General features: G+C 48.0%; 3 protein-coding genes across 8 annotated transcripts; all 3 read left to right on the forward strand.

Annotated features, from left to right (window-relative positions):
• Positions 1-1,485: 1,485 nt before the first annotated feature.
• Positions 1,486-6,221, forward strand: LOC133155384 (arfaptin-2-like). Of its 5 annotated transcripts, none has more exons than XM_061280661.1 (10): positions 1,486-1,617; positions 2,050-2,158; positions 2,566-2,674; positions 2,845-2,907; positions 3,306-3,395; positions 3,514-3,617; positions 3,695-3,916; positions 3,995-4,152; positions 4,226-4,400; positions 4,766-6,221. In XM_061280661.1, exons 2-10 carry the CDS (start codon positions 2,060-2,062, stop codon positions 4,919-4,921), a joined length of 1,176 nt encoding a protein of 391 aa, XP_061136645.1. In that variant the 5' UTR covers positions 1,486-1,617; positions 2,050-2,059; the 3' UTR covers positions 4,922-6,221. The 5 variants fall into 5 exon arrangements, with proteins under 5 accessions (XP_061136645.1, XP_061136644.1, XP_061136647.1 ...); XM_061280660.1 differs by lacking the exon at positions 1,486-1,617 and adding an exon at positions 1,722-1,981; XM_061280663.1 differs by lacking the exons at positions 1,486-1,617; positions 3,306-3,395 and adding an exon at positions 1,722-1,981.
• A 145-nt stretch (positions 6,222-6,366) lies between these two features.
• On the forward strand, positions 6,367-13,220 carry LOC133155383 (FH2 domain-containing protein 1-like). 2 transcript variants are annotated; one of them, XM_061280659.1, is made up of 13 exons: positions 6,367-6,861; positions 6,924-6,997; positions 7,663-8,154; positions 8,466-8,527; positions 9,084-9,186; positions 9,632-9,717; positions 9,790-9,890; positions 9,957-10,027; positions 10,099-10,210; positions 10,294-10,360; positions 10,432-10,549; positions 10,618-10,782; positions 10,886-13,220. In XM_061280659.1, exons 3-13 carry the CDS (start codon positions 7,807-7,809, stop codon positions 11,951-11,953), a joined length of 2,301 nt encoding a protein of 766 aa, XP_061136643.1. In that variant the 5' UTR covers positions 6,367-6,861; positions 6,924-6,997; positions 7,663-7,806; the 3' UTR covers positions 11,954-13,220. The 2 variants fall into 2 exon arrangements, with proteins under 2 accessions (XP_061136643.1, XP_061136642.1); XM_061280658.1 differs by having other exon boundaries at positions 6,367-6,997.
• A 746-nt stretch (positions 13,221-13,966) lies between these two features.
• Positions 13,967-22,293, forward strand: LOC133155749 (tripartite motif-containing protein 3-like). The gene is made up of 13 exons (XM_061281277.1): positions 13,967-14,182; positions 17,226-17,394; positions 17,562-17,802; positions 17,873-18,024; positions 18,232-18,412; positions 18,517-19,246; positions 19,350-19,453; positions 19,523-19,690; positions 19,758-19,926; positions 20,130-20,189; positions 20,284-20,354; positions 20,421-20,561; positions 20,704-22,293. Exons 2-13 carry the CDS (start codon positions 17,243-17,245, stop codon positions 20,854-20,856), a joined length of 2,322 nt encoding a protein of 773 aa, XP_061137261.1. The 5' UTR covers positions 13,967-14,182; positions 17,226-17,242; the 3' UTR covers positions 20,857-22,293.
• The last annotated feature ends 1,185 nt before the right edge of the window (positions 22,294-23,478 follow it).

Genomic DNA, 23,478 nt, shown 5'->3' on the forward strand with positions numbered 1-23,478 from the left:
AAGTCAAAACATACCCTTTCAATCAGTCAAAGTGGAACTAAAGCAACTTTGAGATGTTTGGCTTTGAGCAAATGTCAACAGCAACATTATTTACCTTCTTCCTTTATGGGATTTGACTTCCTGCCCGCACGTATACACGGCTTATACACGTGTACAACGGCTGTGTGTGTACGTTGTCGGAAACGAGATTGAGGCTCACAATGGCGGACGTATTTGAAAATGATTCGTTATTATTCATACGAGCACTTCAACAGACACCCTTGAGGTTCGGAGGCGCTATCACAAGGGCAAGGCGTAGTCGTCGTCACTCAGGCGAGGATAATAACTCTTTCATTTGAGATGTTCCATTCATCCCCCCCAACTCTGCCTTCTCGCTTACATCTCACCTCTGGGCGGTCACTCGCCGCATGAGGTGCTCTGAAACAGAAGAACATACATTGGATATTGTATTTTTTAATACATATATGCTAACAAGAAGGAGTCAAGTGGGAAAAAAAAGAAATCCAGACAGTTATGATCTCTGACCCGACTTGAAGCATGGGGAATTCCACATTTTTTTATATTATGTTCAAAACAACCCCGAGATGTAAGTTCTCTTAACCCAAAGGAATATAGTAAAATAGTGCTGTTGCAGAAGCAAAGAAGGGGGAGATGGGGTGCAGTAAAACTAAGCTCTACCATGCTTGGGAAAAATGTCCCTTGTAGCAAATCTTCAATTTAAGCACTTTCACAAGGTTTGAAAGCCATATTCGCTCCACACTGCTTTCCCTGATTGAAATAAATGAGGCACATTAGTACAATCTGGCTCTATCGGTCTATCTCTAAAGACAACTGCAATCAGCAAGAGAGGCGGGACGCAATAATGATTAGAATAATAATCAACAAATGCAATTTCCTTGGAAGTTGATGTTCAGATAGGGCATTTAATCATCCATTCACCCATTTTTCATACCGTTTATCCTCATTAGTCTCGTGGGGAGGAGCTTATTCTTCCCTGGGATGTTTCAAATTCACAACTTGAGCTTTTAAAAATGCATATATCATGCATGTGGTTCAAACTAGTCAAAGTACCTGGACACATGGGAAAGCATGCAAACTAAAAGTGGATGGCCGGATCCAAGATTTGAACCGTGTTGAGCTATTTAATTGGTATGATTTAAAAAGAAAAAAAAAAGAAAATACACATTGGAAACAGATACGTTACTCTCAGTGTCATAGCAACTAAGGCTTATGGGTTCTCAAGTACAGTAACTGTAAGATGCATTATTTGTAGCTGATTGGGTGTTTAGTAGGTGATTCCAGGGAGGACCAGACAAGAATGGAATCACCAATAAATTAATAATAATAACAATTATTATTATTATTAATTATTATGCACCAGAATACGTTGACTATTTGATTGAAAAAGAAAAAGACTAGTCTATAACGAGGAAACACTGACACCTTCAGGATAGAATGCCGTACTACAGTTTGGGGACAACGTGACGTCAGCATAGCACGACGTGGACAACGGTGATGATGGGCGGAAAAGGCTTAAAGATGATGCGCTTTCAAATTAATGGTGCACTTTCTCGATATACCACCCTAAGCCACCAGTAAACTTTCAAACGAATACTGGTGAGTATTTAACGTATTTTGTAAAATCTACATTGGATTAAAAGTGCTAAAACGCCGATTAAGGTCTCTTGGAAAATTGTCAAACTTTTACTGCGAAGTGAAGTTAAAGCCGCTGCTTGGCTGGATGCAGGGATTTTCAGGATGAGTTGTATGGAAAGAGGCACATCATGTAAACAGCAGCCATGGATGGAACGTTGATTCGTTAGAAAAGTCGGCGCCTTTTCTGCTTTTTATTACATTTGTCCGCGAAGCTTTTCTTTGGGACGAACAAGCTGCCAGCCCGATTTAAGCTAGCTGTCACATAGCCAGAAGCCACATCAGCTGCCGTTAGCAATCAGCGTAGCATCAACGGAAGACAGCTACTGTATGCTCGTTTGTGTAGTACTTGCACTCTACAATTGCCTATTATCATTATTATTTGTATCTTTTCAGACATTTTGTCATGGCGGAGGGCATCATGAGCAAAGCAGCTACGATGGAGATTCCCATTAACAGTAATGGAGACACTGGGACCCAGCCAGAAGATGACAGTCTGGAGCAGGTCAGTCAGTCAGTCAGTCAGTCAGTTAGTGTGTTGTTTGTTTGATGAAATCTCAAACTTCACATTGCAACACAATCGATTTATCCCACAGTGGTACACTGATTTACAAGCTTCAATTGTTCCATGACTAATCTTATATCACATCAGTTTTGCCCATTGAAATAAGATGAAATGTCCTTTGCCTTTTCCACCTCACCCCAAAGTTTTCAAAAAACAGCTCTGTCTTTTACTTGGAAAGTAAAGCAATGAACATGATTGTGAATGAATGAATAATAAATAAATTGGACAGTTTAGTTTTCGCTTCCTCTTTGTGTTGTTGGTTTTTTTTTAAGTCAAGGATGTGCTAATGTGTAGGCACCTGAGACTCAACTAAGTCCACACGCATCATTCAGTTGTTTGTGAATCAGGATTTGCAGCAGGTGATGGTGTCGGGGCCCAACCTGAACGAAACCAGCATCGTCTCGGGAGGTTACGGCGGTCCGGCGGGGGGCATCATTCCGACCAGCACCATCAAAGGTATTGGCCGCAACATCATTTCCTTTTCATTCCCACCACTTAACCCCGATGAGTTTTTAAATAGCCTTCGGGCGGCCACAACAAACGGAGGCTCCGTGATGACTCTGATTTGCAGTCACTGTACGTGTGCTGACGTCCAGGCGGCGGCCTTGTATTACCGTATCTCATAGGGCCAGCCATTCGATTCAACCCCGAATATTTGGACAGAAGAGGTGCCCCCGCGCCTGCGCCAGGTGTCTGTACATTCTGTAGCTGTTTCTCAAATTTAACCCCTTCAGTCTTTTTTTTTTTTTGTAAAACGTCTCCTACTTGAATGAAAGGACTCGCAGCCTTGCTCGCATGCCTACATTGGCAGTTGAGGGGAAATACTGGAGCCTTAAAAGATGCACTAACCCAATATGAGCATTTGTTTGTAATACTGTCTTGTATTGAATGGTAAGACCGACTGTCCTTGCTGTTTGCATCTCATCTCATTAACTCCATTCTTCCATGTTTCTTGAGTGCATGACGAAAAAAAACACGCATGCTGGCCATGTCTTCACCCGCTCATACCAAAAAGACACATTTCCCTTTCAAAGCTTTTCTCACCCATGCCCCCCCCCCATGCCCCCCCCCCCCATGCCCATGGCAGACATCCGCATGAAATCTCGGGCCGCCAGCTCGCCCACCGGCCAGCCGGTTGCCGGTCGACTGGCGCAGCACGGCAGCGAGCAGCTCTCAGGTATCATCTCTGAAGTCAGTCACCATCTCCTCCTTCCCCCATTCCCATGACTCATCGTGTCCATTGTGACGAGTCGGCGCTTTTATGGCAGCGGCTTTTTTTTTTTTTTTTTTTGAAGGCTCCTCAAACCATAGCACCTGCACGGCGATGGAAGAAGTGTCTCGTGGCGTGGCAGTGGAGAAGCTGGACAGTGTGAAGAAATGGGGCATAAACACATATAAGGTAACAAGCTACTGCTAAGCCGTTGATTTGATTTCAATTGATACCATTTTTTTTTTCCACGGACGCGTGTCCCTCAGTGCACCAAGCAGATGTTCTCGGAGCGCTTCGGCCGAGGCTCGCGGACGGTCGACCTGGAACTGGAGGCTCAGATCGACGTGCTGAGAGACACCAAGAGCAAGTACGAGAACATCCTCAGGCTGGCCACGGCGCTCACAAGCCACTTCCAGAGCATGGTGCAGACGCAGCAAGCTCTCGGGGACACCTTCACCGACCTCAGCCAGAAGTCGCCCGAGTTGCAGGTAGCCCACGGTGCGAATTCTGCTTGAATCTTTCATTGAAGACAAATAAAGACCAAGGATGCTGCCCCCACCCTCCAGGATGAGTTTGGGTATAACGCGGAAACTCAAAAACTATTGTGCAAGAACGGCGAGTCCCTGCTGGGCGCCATCAGCTTCTTTGTGTCCAGCATTGACACTTTGGTCAACAAAACCATGGAGGACACCTTGATGACCATCAAGCACTACGAAAACGCAAGGTAACGCTGATAAGGACGGGCGTCCTCTCGCGCGCTTCCCCGCAATGTGACAGCCTCCGTCTCGTGCGCTCAGGTTGGAGTTTGACGCCTACCGCTCTGACTTGGAAGAGCTGAGTTTGGGCCCCAGGGACAGCGCCGCCATGGTCCGCATCGACATGGCCCAGCACGAATACCAAGTGCACAGGGACAAATACGAGCGGCTGCGCAGCGACGTCACCATCAAGCTCAAGTTCTTGGAGGAGAACAAGGTTTGCTGCTTTCCACTTTGTCTCTTAAATGAAGCATTTCCCCATTTGAGAACTGCTTTTCAAAACTTTAAAACTAAGTGAATTTTCCAAAGCGAAACCAAATCACTTTCTGGGTTGTTGAGCGGTCAGAGCGAGAACTGCATTGGTCTTTAATGTTTTAATTCTCAGCAAGACTCCGTTTTCAACCAGAATCCATTTTCAAACTAATAAAAAGTTGCCTCGTTTTTTTGGTTGGATGATTTGTTGGATGTTTCTGGCACCATCTAGTGGCGGAGTGGCGGAAGCTCACGCAGGTCACAAAACAAAACTAAAACTAAAAAAACGACCTTGCTGGTCGGTCATCTTTCGATTTTTGTGTGTCCCAGGTGAAAGTGATGCACAAGCAGCTGCTGCTTTTCCACAACGCCATCTCGGCCTACTTCGCTGGCAACCAGCAGCAGCTGGAACAAACTCTGGTGCAGTTCAACGTCAAGTTGAAGCCGCCTGGGGCCGACAAGCCGTCCTGGCTTGAGGAACAGTGACACGTGCTCATTGCGGGATCAGCGCAGAAAATATGGAAAGTCTCCTTTTTTTTTTTTTTGTAGTCCTCACTTGTTCTATATTATCAGCACGAGTTTTGTTTTTATTTAAGCCACACACTATTCTTATTCTTGGATGAATCATTCCTTTTTCTGTATATAAGAATATGTAAAGTCTCGAATTCTTTTTAGTGGAGATGGCTCTTGGGCATTTTAGTCTTTTTTGTTGTTGTCACCTTTTTTTTTTTTTAGAACGGTACATGATAGTTTGAAAGTGAACGTGATTATTTTATATAACAAATGAGACATCTAGTGATCCGAGCGATGCAGCGTGAGCCTTGCAATTGCTTCTCTTCTTCGTCAGTATGATGATATTTGGAGACCACAAACATTTTCCTTTCATCTCAAGAATAGACAAGGGAAGCCAGCCCACCATTTTTGGGTCATTTCCAGAGCTTCTTTCAAGACAAACGTTTGTCCAATCGCTACCAGATTTGAACTTGGTCATTTGGATACAAGGACGACAGGAAGTTAGGAGAAATTCAATTGGTGCATTTATTCCCAGCTATCGTGGTTCAAAGTGGCCATTTTTATGGCAATTGACCATCGAATTGGAACCTTGTGAGAAGTGCACATTTTCCGCCTTTGGTGCGGGCACAGCATGTTTGAGTCACTCACTCCCAGCCACAGAATGAAGCGCAAATGTCATCGACACAAATGTACAGGACATGCAATAAGTGCTTTCGTCTTTGGAGTATAGCCGCTTCGGCTGTTGTTTTACAGGATGAGATGAAACATTGTGTGCGTGTGTGTACGACATATCGAGTCAATCCCGCCCGCGGGTGTCAAATCTGACACCGTGCTTTGGGGGAATTCAGCACTATTTACTGGCCTTATTTAATGGACACAATTCTTGGAGCGAAATGAGCAGAGGTCAGTATTTGGAGCAAATTGTTACACGGGCGGGCTGTTTTTCTCCCACCTATCTATCTATTTATCCACCTGTGCAGAGAGCCTTGTATTTTCACGTCTTTGTCCTTGTCGTGCAGCTCCCAAATAAAAATCCGCTCGCTGGATGACTTTGTTCCATTTAAATGAACAATTGATTTGGGCATGACCGCCTGCGATAACAAAAGTGGCAAGTCTCACGTCATCTTTTCCATGAACATGATTAATGTGCATGTTTATTATGTATGCCAGTGTTGCATGTGGGTATTTTTTCGACTTCAATGTTACTCGTGTACACGACAGTGCATTTAATGCTGATATGCTGTACAATTAACATTTGAACTACATTTCTCAATTGCTGTTGTCAGCTGACGTGGTTTTTATTATCCACCCCGCCTAAAACATCCAATCTCTGCTTTTAGATAGCGATTTGTAGCATTAAAGGCATTTCAGTTCATTATAGAGGTTACAGATTTTTTTTTTTTTTCATTACAGTGGTCAGCAGCCATAATTCATCGTCAAAGCATGATGGTGATCATAACTTTACTGACCCTTCTGCAGAGCATGACTTTTTTTTTTTTTAAATTGGGTTGCTCAAAATGTAACTGCGAGGACACTTTCTGCAGATCTTAAATCAGCTTGTCAATCTTGACATTGTCCCCCATGAAGTGATTATAAATGAGCAAGTAATCTGCATTGAGGTGAATAATTACATTTTAATCCCATCTTCACTATCTCCCATCTTGAGCTATTTTTAAATCAATGAGTGAAAGAGCCCCATGTGTGTGCGTGTGTGTGTGTGTGTGTGTGTGTGTGTGTGTGTGTGTGCGTGCGTGCCTTTAAAACAAATCAATATTCATCTCCTGTATCTTTGAAGCGCAACTCGTCACGTTGCTGGAGTCCATATATCCAGCCCGGCGCTCACAGTCCAACCACTCGCATAACAAGTCAAGGAGTTCCGGCAGGGATCCCAGAGGTGCTCCTTCCCAACGAAGGTGAGCACACACACTCCCTCCCTCTGCCGCCTTCTCTTTTCCAATTGCGACACTCCTTCAAGTTTCAGCACGAGAGGAGCCAGTCCGGAATGGAAAACTAGGAAGCTGGGCATATTTTTAAGCAGAAAAAGCAAAGGTGAGTTACTGTTTATAAGTTGAGTCACTTCCGTGGCATGCTATTGGATTTAGTCATGTGATAGCTCTTTTTTTTACTTTACTGATGTTATCTTTGGCTTATCATCCCAAAGGTAGAATGCGTAACACCCACCTACTGTTGTCAAAAACAGTGGTACCAAAATTGACTGTGTTAAGGAAAAGTTTGAAATGTTCAAAAGTGACTTTTTACTGTCAATAGGTGTTTTGATAAGTTGTTATAGTGAAAACAACCTTACAGCTGCACACAACATAGTTGTCCTTATTCGCTGACAGCTTGTGTGAGGGAAAAAAAAAGCCTTGCTAGCAACAGCTTGACTGTTTTGCTATCAAAGCAACGGCTTCCCGTAGCACTTTGCACAAGTACAGTCTTGAACTATTTCACTCGTTGTTTGTAGCAAAATAAAATATCAGCGAATACAGAAAATGTGTTTTTGTTGATGCTGCTGTGAGGTAACGGAGTAATGGCAGCAGTATCGGATGCCAAATAGTGAGCCAAAATATTGTCGCTGAGGCCCACTCGCATCAAGACTTACTAACAAACGCAACTACAATATGATGTTGGCAATACTTTCTTCATGCAATTTCAAACGATGCGGTCTTTGCACTCCCGCTGTCATAACCTCCCCACACCCTTTTCTTCCCTAGAATGAATGCGTCACTCTCAGTGCCGTTTGGGACGCTCCCGTTGCAGCCAAGACCAATGAAAAGAAAAGACGACGTGTCCTCGCCGGCGCCGGGCTTCCTCACGCGCAGCTGAGAAGACGACCGCGCCGCCGAATCCCCATCGAGATGGAACCCGGTGATCCTCTGCCGGCGCCGCCGCCACCTCCTCCTTTACTGCCTCCTCCTCCACCGCCGCCGCCGCCCCCCGGTCCGGGCAGCTCGAAACTAGAGCGTCGGCGCTCCAGGATGCGCAACTTCAACTGGGAGACCATCCCCAAGCACACGGTGGTGGGCAAGCACAACATCTGGACGGCGGATCAGGCGGACGGCGACTACGAGCTGGACACGGAGCACATAGAGGAGCTCTTCAGCCACAAGCGGGCCCAGCAGCAGAACCAGCAGCAGCAGCAGCTCGCCACCCTGGGCCGCCACGGCGCCAGGGGCCCGCTGGCTGCCGCCTCCGGGGCAGAACTGGTGAGTGCGGACGGATCGACTGGCTAAGTTGGTCGTAATCAAAAGCATCAGAGCATTGCGTGAACACGTCACACTCGAGAAAAAATGCTAACCCGCTGTTACGTAATGGATCAGCAATGTTATCTTTTCTTCACTCGGTGCGTGTTTGCTTAAGGAAGGTCACATGAGAAGCTTCTGGTGTTTTGTCACAATAGTTCCCAGGTGGAGGTTCAAATATCTCAAGCATATTTTGAGGTTCTCACTGACAATAGCCACTTTGGAAGATTGTTGCAATGTGAGCGTTGAAAATAACTTTCTGCTGCCGTCTTTAGGTGTCCATCCTGAGCGCCAAGAGGAGCATGAACATTGGGATTTTCCTCAAGCAGTTCAGGCGGTGAGTCTCGAACTAACGGCGTAGCACCACTGCGTCACAGTGGCGTGTCCCGGCAGGCCCGCTCGACCTGAGATGAGAAGCATGTTGCTCGCGGCTATCGAGTGTGCATTCACAATCAAAGTGTAGCAATGCTTCTGAATGTTTTTTTTTCCCGCCTTGGGAGTAGCCCGACGTCCTGGCATTTTTTTAAGTATTTTTTTTGCAAGCAGCAATTTTACTTTGGAGTGAACTTGTGACACTCCGCCGTTAGGGGGCGGTAGCAAAAGTCAAGGTGAAAATAACTTGAAATGAACTTGACATGCTAGTGATGTGTTTTTGTTTTTTGTTTTTTGAGTGGATTATTAGTGTTTGCATTCATTTCATTGATTAATTGGAGGATGAAGTGCTTTCAAATGAAAATGTTGTTCAGCAAAGCTCGCTTGTTGAGGCTTGTTGGCGTGCGTAACTGGCGGTCCAACCTCAATACAACAAATAATTCATGTGACATCACTGGTGAGCCTCGCCTCGCCTCGCCTCGCCTCACCTCCCTTTCTTCTCTGCGCTCCTCAATCCACAGGCCTGTCACTGACATGATTGAGGAAATCAAAGCGGGAAACGGCCTCGGTTTTGGCCCCGGGAAACTTCGGGAGCTGCGAAAACTGCTGCCGGATGACGGCGAGGTACCTGCCACCACCTTTTCACGTCAACTCCAGCCGCATTATTGTTAGATCTCGTTAACCATTAACGGCAGGACACACATTGATCATCGAAGTACATTGCAAAAGTTTTCCTTTCTGAAGAGTTGACATCCAAATGGATTGTTGCTATCTTTAACACGTACCATGTAATAATCTGCTTTTAGTAAATCATTGATGGAACACATTGCCTTTAGCCTTTAGTACAAGTTATTTTTGCTAACGTTGTTGACATTAGGCTGGCGATCGAATTATTTTTTAAATTTTTTTTATTATAATTATTGCTTTGTAAATGGATGACTACGTATCTTGTCAATGTTTTTATATTTTGTTGCATTTGTAAATTAAGATTTGCAAGAATTCTGTCACAAGATATTGATTTTGATCGAATGACTCCGTTTGCTTAAGATCTCGGTGAAAATGTCCACAGGTGAAAGAGCTGCTTCAATTTAGCGGCGACCAAACGTCCCTCCCGGACGCCGACCTCTTCATGCTGACGCTGATCCGGATCCCCGGGTGAGAGCTCCAGGTTCTTTTGCAAGTGACGGAATGAAGCTTTACAATTGGAGCCTTTTTATGTTGTTTCAGGTATGAGGAGCGTCTGAGCAGCTTGGTCCTTAAGGAGGAGTTTTTCCCCGTCATGGCTGAAATGAGAGGATTCATTGGCACTTTGAAAGCTGCTGCAAACGGTGCTCTACTTTGGACGTCAAAACGAATACTTTGTGCAAACTTATCCAAATTGTTTGTTTTCTCAGAGCTTCTGGATTCTGACAGCTTGCACTCGGTCATCCGGCTGGTTTTGAAGACGGGCAATTACATGAACGCCGTGAGTGAGCGTGACTCTGCCGTTGTCCGTTCTTTGCGTGCGTTTGTGAGCTCGGCTTGTTCGGACCGCAGGGCGGATACGCCGGCAGCGCAATCGGCTTCCGGATGGCATCCCTGCTCAAGTTGGTGGACACCAAAGCAAACAAGCCCGGCATGAATCTAATGCACTATGTGGTGATGGCAAGTGGACGCGTTCGTCAAGTTGCCGAGGAAGCGTTTTCTTTTTATATTTGGCTAATTGCGATTGTCGCGATTCCCCGCAGCAAGCTCAGAACGTCGACGCGGAGCTACTTCACTTTGCCAAACAACTCGCTCACGTCAAAGCCGCAGCAAGGTAAACGCGCTAACTTCTAAAAAGGAAAGAATTGCAATTGAAAATGGATCCTTCCACCTTTTTGCTCGCAGGATCAATCCGAGTGAGCTCCAAGCCGAGTTCGATCGGCAAGTCAAGAAAGCGAACGACGCCAAAGCCAATACTTTGAAGCAGGAAGACCTCAAGGCTCAAATGGAGGATTTCCTCCAAGTGAGAATCATTGGTCGCCCGCCGACCCACTCTTACCGGGCCGCCGCTAAGCGCTCCTCTCGGTTCAGGATGCCGAGGCCTGCTTGGACGAGGTGGAACGGGATCTGCGGGAGCTTCAGTCCGCCAGCGACTCGGTGGCGGAGTACTTCTGCGAAGACCCCAGCAAGTTCAGACTGGAGGAGTGTTGCTCAATCTTCGATTCCTTTTGCGAGAAGTTTCTGCGGGCCGTGCAGGTTAAGCCCGTGTTCTGACGTGCTAGAAAAATAGTCAACGCAAGAATGGGCAAACCGAGGTCTGATGGGTTGATTTTTTTTTTTTTCTTTCTTTCTTCCTCAGGAAAACACAGCCCGGGAGAAGGCGGAGGTGAAACGACGACACCAGAAGCGTCTCCAAAGCGCCGCCAAGCGCAGATCTACAGCCACCTGCTCAGTCAGAGACAAAGAAATGGAGGGCATCGCTTTGGAGTCCATCCTGCAAAACTTCCTGAGCAACCGGCTCCAGAGGAGACGCTCGGGACGCCCCTTGTCCACTCACGGCTTCCCTGCCGGCGCCAGCCCTCAGTCAGGAAGCCTCTCGGAGATGACCTCCCAGCCTGAGCTCAAATGTCTGGAATCTTTAAAGGCCGGCGTCACGGCCAAGAAAGAGTGGAACTCCGCCGCCGAACTCACCACAACTCCCCACCGACCAGCGGACGGCTCGGACCGCGACGCTCACCAAAAGAACCAGGGAGATGATCTACGTCGTGCCGCTGAGGAATCGAGCGACGGGAATCCTAGCACTCCTTCCTCGCCTCGCACGTTCTCCGCTGCCACGGACAGCGGCGAGGAGGACCTCCAGGACAATAACGAGGAGGAGGCCCAAAAACTGCGTGAGGCCTCCAAGAAGGTTTTGCTCTACCAGAAAAGCCGGGGCAGCGTCTCCTCCACGGAGGTTCCTGTGGAAAATCCCAAGTTGGCCAAGACCCGTCAGCGGACTTTTGACATGGAAACCGACCGGTACCCCGGAGACCCGACAAATGAGGATCTGGTCAAATTCTTGCTCAGCTCATCGCCTCCGTCCAAGTGTAATATTCCCCGCCGCCACACGCTGCCGGTCAAAGTCAAGAAGGAGGCAGAGGACGATAACGACGACTTGTGGGACACCGAGCGGGAGACCGAGCGAGGTTCTGACTTAACCAACCTACCTCAAAAACGAGATTCTCAGGCCAGCGAGGGAAGGCTGAGCCTCACGCCGCCCCCCGGCCAAGACGAGGAGCAAAACTACGAGGGAAATGGCGAAAGTGTTGGTCCATCCAAGAGTTCGTCGGAGTCCTCAGGACTCTTTTCTGGCTTTTTCAAGCGCCTCGGCGACATTGGGAGGCAGCAGACGGTCAAGGAAACTGCTCATCTCGGTACGGATGTGTAAGGACGCAAATGAATCTGAAATGATGAGCTCGTCTCCAAAATGCTGCCACAGCTTTCCTTCATGGGATGTCTGAAATTGACGAGTTCAAGCCACACAATCAATTTTTTGGCTCATTGCCACCTTGACGTCATGGTGGAGAGGGTGGAGATTAGGGACCAATGTATGGATTTGCATGAATACGGGGAAGGGGGCTGTTGAGACTACATAGAGAAGAGAGCCGTTTTAGGGAAAGTGTCGTGTGGTAGAAGAAAGACGTTGTTGATGAGGTCAGCCTATTGGAGAAAGAACGGCTTGGATAGGATTCAAGAAGAGAGGGACAGCCGAGCTTTGGTCCTTTGCCGACATGACCCTTTCAGAAGAAAGAAAGAGTATGTTGGAAGAAGGATGGTGAGGATGCAAGTGAGGAAGAAGGTTGGGGATGTAGCGAAGGAAGACTTGAGGGTCGTTGCTGTTCAAGAGGAAAAGGATGACGTGCAGTGGACACGGGTCAGAAGCTGAAGAAGCTGGGCAAAGTTGTCCAGGAGTGCAGTGTGTTGTCTTTTTGCGCAAGCCAACCTTGAGTACGATGAAAATGAACTCTGTTGCAGGACTGGGCGCTACCGCTAGATGGCAGTGTGTTACAGTCCTATGGAAAGACTAAGCTATTGGTCAGGCTTAATTGGAATGCACGTTGGACGCTGGGAAATATCCCATGTTGTTTTTTTTATATTCTCCAAATGTTCATTTAAAATTGTAATTCAACAGTTTTTTCACTTCTATATTGTCCCCCAGTGATGTCATCAGATGAGCTTTTGCTTCTGCACAATTCAGCCTTTGTTTTGTGTGTGTGTGGGGGGGGGGGCTTAATTAAATGGGTCAGTGGTACAAAGGCTGCCTGTCAGATGAGGCGTGTTACGAGCGCCGCAGTTTAGTCAGCCCACCAAATAAACAAACACCTGACGCTCAGGGAACACGTCAGCTTTTAACTTGCGCCCGCTACTCTTGCCAGCTACTCTGGTGTCCAACAATCTCCGGGGCAGATTTCTTCTTTCGAGCCATTACAGTCAAGCAAGTCAGATTCCACACAAGGCATCGAAATAAATACAACTTAATCACGTACACGGCCCGAAAGCTGCACAGCCAAAAGACAATTAAAAAGTCAATAAGCTTAATGGGAGGTCACTGCTTGGGAATGGTGCTCACATTGGAACACAATAGCATTACAATGTCATTGTATTTAGATGTGTCATTTATTTATACTACCATAATAAACATTGTGGCACTATTACCTCTGATTTTGTAAAAGTGTCATTTACCCAACACAAACACACACACATGCATATTAAATATTTCCAGTTGCTTAGCTCTCGGTGCATATGCCGTAAGGTTGTTCAATGTCATCGTCACTTTATGTGTACGGGCTCTAAGATGTGGCAGATTGCGGCGGCCATGTTGTCGGCGCTCCGTGGCGTGTGGAGGCAGTCGCCATGGCAACGAGGCGTTGCGAGATGACTGAACGCCCGCCCCACCCCCAACAAACCACCCGCTGCTTTTATTGCGCAGCATCACACGACGTCTCATCAAAGTACTTATTCGATTGCTTTAAAAATGTATTACATAACTCAACTGACCTGAGCACATTCCATTTATCGTGGAGCTCTGTGCCACCTTGAAATGTGTTTTATTTATGCGGGACCCCCCAATGGACGTCTTTCCTGATAATCGTCGGCCTAAACTGTATTAAACGCCATCCTTTGTCCTTTTAAGGTGGACTAGCTGGGTGGAATCTTAAGCCAGCCAGCCAGCCCCCCTTTCCTTTTTTTTTTTTTTGCATCACATGCACTCTCCCCGTCTGTTACTGAGATTGGACTCCCCCGCACATCCCCATGCACCACCACACATGCCATTGGCTGACCTAGCTCCGCCCACAAGATGCCTGACCAATGCCTCATAGTCGCCACTCCCATGCCCTCTCCCTCCCTCCCTCCTTTCCTTCCTCTCCCTCGACCCCCATGTCCTTCCCTCCTCCTCCTCCTCCTCCTCTTCCTCCTCCCAGACCAACCCAGCCCTTTCCCTTCCTTGCCTTTCCCTTCCTTTGCTGTCTTTAGCGCCTCTGTACGCGTTTGGGAGTCTCGGAGCGGAGCGTGGAGTGGCACAATGGCCGTCTTTCTCCTAGCGAGCCTGCGATGCTGACGCCTGAGCCTCCCTCGCCCGCCGTCGTTCCTGCTGCTCCTGCCGCCGGGATTTCATGTGAGTACTCCCCCAATCCATGCACCATACCTCCTTTTGTTGTTTGCTTGCCCCCGCTCCGTCCATGCGGATGAATAATTGATGTTTTATGAAGTGTGACAGCGAGGATGCTCTTGGTTTCGTACCCCAAATGCCCAAAGCGTCGGATTTTCGGGCTTGTCAACACGGTGACAGGCCTCTTGTCGCAGGTGTGCCCCTTTGCTGCAGTCTGTCTGTCCAGTATGTGGGCTACATGTGAGTCAGCTTGTTTGCTTATGTCACTGCCGTCCGTCCGCGTCCGTCGGTGCGTTTGGTCCTGCACTGCCGCAGCAGGTCGGTCATGTCGCCGAAGCGGATGATTTCTCATCGATTAGCGGGTCTTTGTGTAGAACAAGCCCTCTGGTGTCGTTTGCGGTCACAGCGAGGTTGCTTGTAGACCCCCGGGGGGAGAACGTCGTCATCGGCGTGACAAGTTTGGGCATCAGCAAAACGCTTAGCTGTCTGAGTCCATCATTGGGTGCTGGTGGAGGCCGCAGAGGCCAACGTGCTTCTGCACTCGGATGGGCTGTCAGCAGGCTTGGATGCGGCAGCCGCATCTCTATCGCTAAATAAAACAACACGTCATCAGGGAGCACGGTGCTCCTTAGTGGTCTGCCCCGCAGTGCTTTGGTTCTGGGTTGGACTCTTGGCCCTATTTTGAACAGTAGGGTCAGTAAGAAGCAAATCTGACCACTTGTGTGAATGTAACTGCGTGACTGGTGCTCTGTAATTAGTTGGCGACCAGTCCAGGGTGTACCCCGGGTCTCGTTCACAGTCAAGCCGTCACTCTGGTGGCATGGGAAACGGACGGCTAGAACTTTAGACTTGTATTGTAGCCTAAGTTCTAAATGGCTTCTCGAGGACAAGCGCAATGGAAAGTGGACGCAACGGACACCCCACAACACATCTAGCTGTTTTTGTCCACTTCCTAATTTCGAAGCTGACGTGTGAGAGGAGGTCACGGGATGATCTGCCGGCCGCTGTCTGCCGCCTCTCTTTGTTGTCTCAGCGAGGTTGGCAAAAGTGCTGAGTCGTCGCGTGTTTGTCGGGTTAGTGAACAAAGTGAGATGAGGAGGTGCTTTTGCTCAGCAACTTTGTGATGGGAGTCATGTGATGTACTCTGTCCCTTATCCAGATGGCTAAACTTTGATGAAATCAAACGGGGCCTCGATAAACCGAGCCGTTGGGACCGACCAGACAATTTTGAGTGACTCAACTGATGAGATGCGATGGGTTGCTTGGCCAACGGGATTCAAAAGTGTCAAACAAAACAGCCGTTTGTCAGATAGTGATCATCAAGTTCCGATGCCCACGTTTGGATCGGACTTGTTGCTCGTGTCTTGTTCATTAAGGAAAATACTTTTACAGCCCGAATTTAACATTTCAGTCCTGGATTGAAACGCTAACCCTGGTTTATAAGAAGGGAGCGGACTCCCGCGCTCATCTGTCTCTTGTAATCGGCCGGCGGGTCGGGTCGCTCGCTCGGATTTAGGCGGCAGACGGTGACCTTAACGCTGGCTCCAAATTGAAACTGGAAACCCTCACCACTGTTTGAAACCTTACTTCAAATTACAGCCCAGGTTTGAAAGCCCAGACTTTATTTTGAAATGCTTGCTCTTGTTTGAAAGCCTAAACTTTGCTTGAAACCCGATTTTGGTGGGCTTGAAATTCCAAAGTGAAATAAATCCTCGATGTCCCAATCATTTACTTCCAACACTCACATTTAGCTGAATGTGTTTTCCCCCCACTTATTTGAAACCCTAACATATACCCTAATTTGCTTCCCCCAACTCAGACTATCGCTTGATTAAAACCGTAGCCCAGGCTGAAAAGTCAAACTGCATGAGGTTGTTCAGGGGTACCTAATGAAATGTCCAGTAGCTATCCGCTGTCAAAGAATACGTGCTGAGAATGGTTGACTGCGTTCCATGTGCTATTTTTAACATTTCAACGCACACGACCTAGCTTTTTTTATTTTCGTTTTAGAACGCTCACATCAAATCTCATGCAGAACAACGCCTTCAATAGTCAGCGCACATGAATGAAAAACTGTTGTTGGAGACATTTTCGCTCGAGTGGGAGGAACTGAAACGCGCCGCGCCGGCTGTTCGGATTGAGGAAGGATGGAGGGGGGGGGGTGTGAGCTACGTGACGTCACTTTTTAAATCAGAGTTCATATAAAAGGAGCGTTGCAGCACGCACTTAAATGTTGGCCAACAACGCAGTCTGAAAAATTGCGCAGGAGGTCCCACAATGCCACGAGTGCATCGAAAGAAGACGCAAAACAAAACGAAAGCGAGGGGGCGTTGATCGAAGCTGGAATGTTGCTGCGAGCTGTCGGGGACAGCTGCTTGCTTGCTTGCTTGCCTGCTTGCTCACTGCGCCCACCGACCGACAGACCGACCGACCGACAAGCAAACGCACACACCCACCAAACGTCCTGTGACAGATGGACAGCCAGGTCAGATGGTGGCGCTGTCTTCATGTCTTCAACTCAAGCAGCTGGACACCAAGGGGGAGGAAGTCTCGCATTGGGGTTTTTTTTGCAGTAGCATCTGGAGAGGCAGCTTTTTTTTTTTTTTTTCCTCGCAGTCCCCATGCACGTCGATATTTTTTGAATAGTTTGATGTTTATGATTGCATTTCCCAAGTGCACGAGCTAAGCGTCACTGAGAAAACGTTTGCAAACTCATTTTGTGTTGACTGCGGTTTGGGGTTCAAGTGAAGGTTAGAAGCGGAAGGATTTCAAGCCTGGCTTTGGGTTTCATACCCGTGATGGGGTTTAGGATTTCAATTGGCAATACTGCAGCCGGCTTTCCAAATTCATCAAGCTGCCTGTAGGCTTGCATGTTACGTGCAAAGCAGGGTGATTCCGTCTGTGGAAGAAACCCAAGAGTTAAACAGCCCTGCTCCAGCCAGCTGATACTTGAGCGAGTCTCCAGCTTGGTGACTCATTTCCTCCTAGGCGCGCGCCGACGCCCTCTCAACGCCGCCCAGCTGACCTTGTCGCCACTCCGTCCGCACAGGTTCCCCATTGGCCTGAATGTCTGTGTCCATGGCCAAGCGCGAGAGCGGCGGCGGCGCCGCCAGCCCGGTGGTGAGGCAGATCGACAAGCAGTTCCTGGTGTGCAGCATCTGCCTGGACCGCTACCACAACCCCAAAGTGCTGCCCTGCCTGCACACTTTCTGTGAGAGGTAGCAAAGCCATTTTCTTTTTCAAAACTTCCAATTGTCCTGCTTTGAACGCAGCATCCCCCGGTGGAGTCGCACGCACGCACTGAAAATGGGTGCAGCGCCGCCATCTAGTGGTGGTTGTCAGAACGGTTGTTTTCCACTTTGACCAATAAATGTTTCCCCTGCAGATGCCTGCAGAACTACATCCCTCCGCAGTCCCTGACGCTGTCGTGTCCGGTGTGCCGGCAGACGTCCATCCTGCCCGAAAAGGGCGTGGCCGCTCTCCAGAACAACTTTTTCATCACCAACCTGATGGAGGTCCTGCAGCGGGACCCCGAGTGCAGCCGACCCGAGGCATGCAACGCGCTGGACTCGGCCGGCGCCGCCACCACCTGCCCGACCCTCTCCTGCCCCAACCACGAGGGCAAGGTGAGCGCATGCTCGAGCCCCCGGTGGGTCGTCGCCTTACGAGGTAAAGACTTGCTCCTGCTCCACTTAGGTGATGGAGTTCTACTGCGAGTCGTGCGAGACGGCCATGTGCCTGGAGTGCACGGAGGGCGAGCACAGGGAGCATGTGACGGTGCCTCTGAGGGACGTGCTCGAACAACACAAGTCGGCACTCAAGAACCAGCTGGACACCGTACGCAACAGGTCAGCCATCACGTCCGCCTTTCGATTTGTTTTAGGGGAGGGCGAATATATATATAAAGTGAAAAAAATATGAATATCATAGTTAGAACTTTGATTGATTCGTTTATTTTTCAAGCGTCTTATTTGTTAAACCTATCATTTATCTTTCTTCATTTGTACCTTATACACGTATTAACGAGGAACCTCGTGTCGGTGTTTGCACGACAGACTTCCACAGCTGACGGTGGCCATCGAGCTAGTGAACGAGATCTCCAAGCAGCTGACGGAGCGCAAGCACGCCGCCGTGACGGAGATCAACGACACTTTTGACGAGCTGGAGAAAGCCTTGCACCAGCGCAAGAGCGCCCTTGTCGCCGAGGTGGACAACATCTGCAGCGCCAAGCAGAAGGTTGCACCTTCCGACAAAAAATCTCAACTTGGCTTTTAGAGTAGTTCACTCCAAAGGTTCTCAATTGGGCAAGATAATAGCCGCCCCATCCATTTAAATTTCAGGTGCTCCAAGCCCAGCTGACGTCGTTGCTGCAGGGCAAAGAGAACATCCAGAGCAGCTGCGACTTCACCGAGCAGGCCCTGAGCCACGGCAGCGCCACCGAGGTGCTCCTGGTCCAGAAGCAGATGGGCGAGCGGGTCAGCGCCCTGGCGCGCCACACCTTCCCCGAGTACCCGCATGAAAACGGCCACCTGGAGTGCCAAGTAGAGACGGACGGCCTGCGGCGCTCCATCCAGAACCTGGGAGTCTTGATTACCACGGGGGCGGTGGGCCACACCAGCGTGGCCACTGGCGAGGGCCTGCGCCATGCGCTGGTGGGCCAGCACACCACCGTCACAGTCACCACCAAGGACAAAGACGGCGAGCTGGTCAGGACGGGCAACGCCGCCCTGCGGGCCCGTATCGTGTCGGCCGAGGGTGCGGCGGCCGAGGCCGAGGTGACGGACAACAAGAACGGCACCTACGAGGTGGGCTACACGGCCCGCGCCGAAGGCGAGTACGCCTTCTCGCTGCTGCTCTACGAGCAGCCCGTCCGGGGGAGCCCCTTCCGCCTGCGCGCCGTCAAGCCCTCCGACGTGCTGCAGTCGCCCGACGACGTCAAGCGGCGGGTCAAGTCGCCCAGCGGCGGAGGAGGTCACGTGCGCCAGAAGGCCGTCAGAAGGCCCTCCAGTATGTACAGCACCACCAAGAAGAAGGAGAACCCCATTGAGGACGAGCTCATCTACAGAGTCGGTGAGGGCGGCTCAGATTGGCAAAATGGTCCAAACCAATCAAGGACGTTTGACAACTTGTCTTTGATGAGGCGCTGGAGTTCAATTGTAACCTTATTTGCCAGGAACAAGAGGACGTGACAAAGGAGAATTCACCAACCTTCAAGGCATCTCCACCTCCAGCAACGGTCGCATCGTGGTGGCCGACAGCAACAACCAATGCATACAGGTCTGGCACGTCGCCTTAAATTCAAAATAAAATGGAAATATGTGGGCGAGCTGTGACACTCTTGTTCAGGTGTTCTCCAACGACGGGCAGTTCAAGATGCGATTCGGGGTCAGAGGTCGCTCCCCGGGGCAGCTGCAGCGCCCGACGGGGGTGACGGTGGACATGAACGGCGACATCATCGTGGCCGACTACGACAACAGATGGATTAGCATCTTCTCCTCCGACGGAAAATTCAAAGTAATCCAACAAAACGACATGAGTAATTTCATTGCGACTCGATGACCCAAACGTTGCCGCTTGTCAGAACAAAATCGGTGCCGGTCGTCTGATGGGTCCGAAAGGAGTGGCCGTGGACAAGAACGGACACATCATCACTGTGGACAACAAGGCCTGCTGCGTCTTCATCTTCCAGGCCAACGGAAAGCTGGTCACCAAATTTGGAGCCAAGGGAACGTCCGACAGACACTTTGCTGGTATTTATTATTCCTACAATCATTACGTCACTCAGAGAAAAGAAGAAAGTTTGGATGTGGCGTGATTTCGGGTATTACAAGATGACAGCCATTTTTCTTTTAAATCAAAAGTTGTCTGTTTCTCCAGCTAGCGAGCGAGCTAACCGTCGTGCTCGCTAGTGAGCCAGATATCAAATTTGAAGTCATGTTTTCTCTCCTTGTAGAAAAAAGTGGAGCAAATGTGACACTTGAACAAAAGCTGAGTAAATCAGGCCCCGTCTTCAGTAAGTAAATTCACTATTGATTTCTTTTCTATCTTTTGCTAGCGAGCCCAAGTCCAAAATTCACCCAGTATCTGTTTCCTTGTGTTTTGTGTAGGTCCTCATTTTGTGGCAGTCAATAACAAGAATGAGATTGTCGTGACGGACTTTCACAACCATTCCGTGAAGGTACACTTCTGTTGTCTTCGACCTTTTTGCTCTTCGTCATTAGTCACACCCTTTCTTTCTCTTCAGGTCTACAATGCAGACGGCGAGTTCCTGTTCAAGTTTGGCTCGCACGGCGAAGGCAACGGCCAGTTCAACGCTCCCACGGGCGTGGCCGTCGACGCCAATGGCAACATCATCGTGGCCGACTGGGGCAACAGTCGCATCCAGGTTGGAAAAAAAACTTTTTAGTGTGCTAACAGTACAGTGTCATGTTTCGACCGCTAGAGGGAGCCCCATGTACCACGAGCAGACTGCTCTTGTGTCTTGTGAAATCTGACCTCACGAGGTCTTGTCTTCTCTTCCCGACCAGGTTTTTGACAGCTCAGGCTCCTTCTTGTCCTACATCAACACGACGGCAGACCCCTTGTACGGCCCGCAAGGCTTGGCGCTCACCTCGGACGGCCACGTGGCGGTGGCCGACTCGGGCAACCACTGCTTCAAGGTTTACCGCTACCTGCAGTAAGACGCCACAAAGGCACAGGGTGGAATGAAACCTCTCGTCTCACGTATCAGCCATGACGCTCGCGCCGTGGGCTCGGAATTTTACAATGTTTTTATTTTCCGAATTTGACGACATAGCTTCTTTTAAGGAACACGTGGAGCGTACGAGTGTGTGTGCGCGTGCTACAAAGATAGCTCGATTAGATTCCAGTATTACACGAGCCTTAACTTTGTCCCAATGCATGCAATTCGATTTCATCTCCGTAACGTCATTTATATACCGACAAGTATATGGGCCACACCACTGCAAAGAAAATAACTAGTCTTTTTTTTTTTTTTTAAATCAATTTCAGTCCATTTTATTCACTGCTTGGTGTGAAACAATAATTTGCTGTATGTACTTAGTGTATATAGCGAACTAAATGTATATTATTGTGTATAATACAACATGACGAGGACGCAGCGGCAGCGGCACCCAAGGCAGCTGTTTTCAAATATGCGCTTTTCAAAACTTGCTTGATGAACATACGTACACTAGAAGAATATTTATTGCGATTAAAGCAGCACAATATCGTTTTTTTGTTGATGACTTTTGTTTTTTGTATGATTTTAAGCAACAAGGAGGCAGGACGGGGGGAGGGGGGAGCTAATTTATTTGATTTTATACACTTTTACACTTTTATTTTTTTAAATGGATATGGGTTTGAATTGTTTTCATTTTATTTTATCTGACAACGCCATGTCACCTTTCAAAGGTGTATTGATTGAGATTTGTGAATTCATTTGTGATCATGTGAAGATGGGCTGCATATGATGATCTCGTTTTCTATTTAATAAATTGATACAAAAACAAATTTAGTTTGAAATTCAAGCAATTAATTAGGGTTAACCCGAACCCTAAATTACAGTAATACATTCATTCAGTCAATTAATTAAAGGTCCAAACACAAAAGTACAAGGAATATGTAAGCATACTAAATTACTTTTGATATATAATTTGGATCCAATGTGTAATCTTTCTGCTTGTAATTAATCCCAGGCAACCAACCAACTCTCGATCAAAAATAAAAATGTGTGTTTTTGAGGTGCGTGCTGGGGACAAAATACACTTCTCAGGAAACACAAACTGGCAGGTTGGTTATTTTATTATATTGTAATTATAATCACCACTGTTAGAATGAAGGACGTTAATGAACCAAATTTGGGTGATGACAGATTGCGTGAACTTTGACGTTCAGTCTGATCTTTGTTGTACTGTTCCGCTTTGGCTCCCCCTGCTGGCCATTGTGTGCCAACACTTCATTTATTCAAATGAATGGTGACGGTTTTTAAAACTACCCACGATCTTAATACAAAACATTTCATCATTGTGGTTTATTTCTATAATTGTGTCTCGCGCGCGCGTGGTCTGGTTTCTAGAAATATGCACTGGTAATAAAAGCACATGGTTACCTGAAAAGATGTTTTGGTGCCCTTTTTGTCTGTTCCACATGGACGTTTTTATGACTGTGATGCGGAGAGGGGAACTGTACACACTGAATCTTTAGAATCAGTTCACTCAAAAGATTCGTTCAAAACAATCAGATGGATCGAATTGTTCACACAGCGAGACTCTTTGCCTTGTGTTCTGGAGTTTTGTCATTTGGTTACACGGAGCGGCATTCGAACCCGCCTCTCCGGTACCGTAGACTAATATTTTTCCATTCGGCCACTTTGGCAGAGAAATCTCAAAATCTTTTATGGTGGTCATTCAAAGCACTCGGAAGGTACATATTTCCATGCAACCCTTCAAGCAATTGCATAAAGAAATGAGTCAAAGGTCACAGGTGTCAAGCTCTAGTCCTTGGGGCCGCATTCCAACATGTTTTCCAAGATAATAAAGTGGCCTTTCATTTAAGCTGTACCTAATGGCGTGTCCATATGATTCCCTCGTTAAGCGCACCTGCGTGAAAAGTTTTTGGTCACTTTCACGTTCTACAGGAGCTAAAACTTTTCACGCAGGTGCGCTTAACGAGGGAATCTCACGGACACTTCATTAGGTACACCGCCATTTTTAAGTGTACCTAATAACAGGCCACTTTATTAGGGAAATATCATGGTCAAAGGTCACAGGTGTCAAGCTCTAGTCCTCGGGGCCGCATTCCAACATGTTTTCCAAGATAATAAAGTGGCCACTCCGTTAGGTACACCGCCATTTTCAAGTGTACCTAATAACAGGCCACTTCATTAGGGAAAAATCATGGTCAAAGCTAAAATGAAAGTGAAAAGTGCCACACCCGCCCTCACCCCCACTTTCTGATTGGCTGGTTGATTTGTGACGTCATTGGGACACTCCATTAGGTACACCGCCATTTTCAAGTGTACCTAATAAAAGGCCACTTCATTAGGGAAAAATCATGGTCAACGCTTAAATGAAAGTGAAAAGTGCCACACCCGCCCTCACCCCCACTTTCTGATTGGCTGGTTCATCTATGACGTCACTTGGACACTCCATTAGGTACACCGCCATTTTCAAGTGTACCTAATAACAGGCCACTTCATTAGGGAAAAATCATGGTCAACGCTTAAATGAAAGCGAAAAGTGCCACACCCGCCCTCACCCCCACTTTCTGATTGGCTGGTTGATCTGTGACGTCACTCGGAC

Source organism: Syngnathus typhle, linkage group LG6 (assembly GCF_033458585.1).
Source record: "Syngnathus typhle isolate RoL2023-S1 ecotype Sweden linkage group LG6, RoL_Styp_1.0, whole genome shotgun sequence".
In the NCBI taxonomy this organism is placed as follows: Eukaryota; Metazoa; Chordata; class Actinopteri; order Syngnathiformes; family Syngnathidae; genus Syngnathus; species Syngnathus typhle.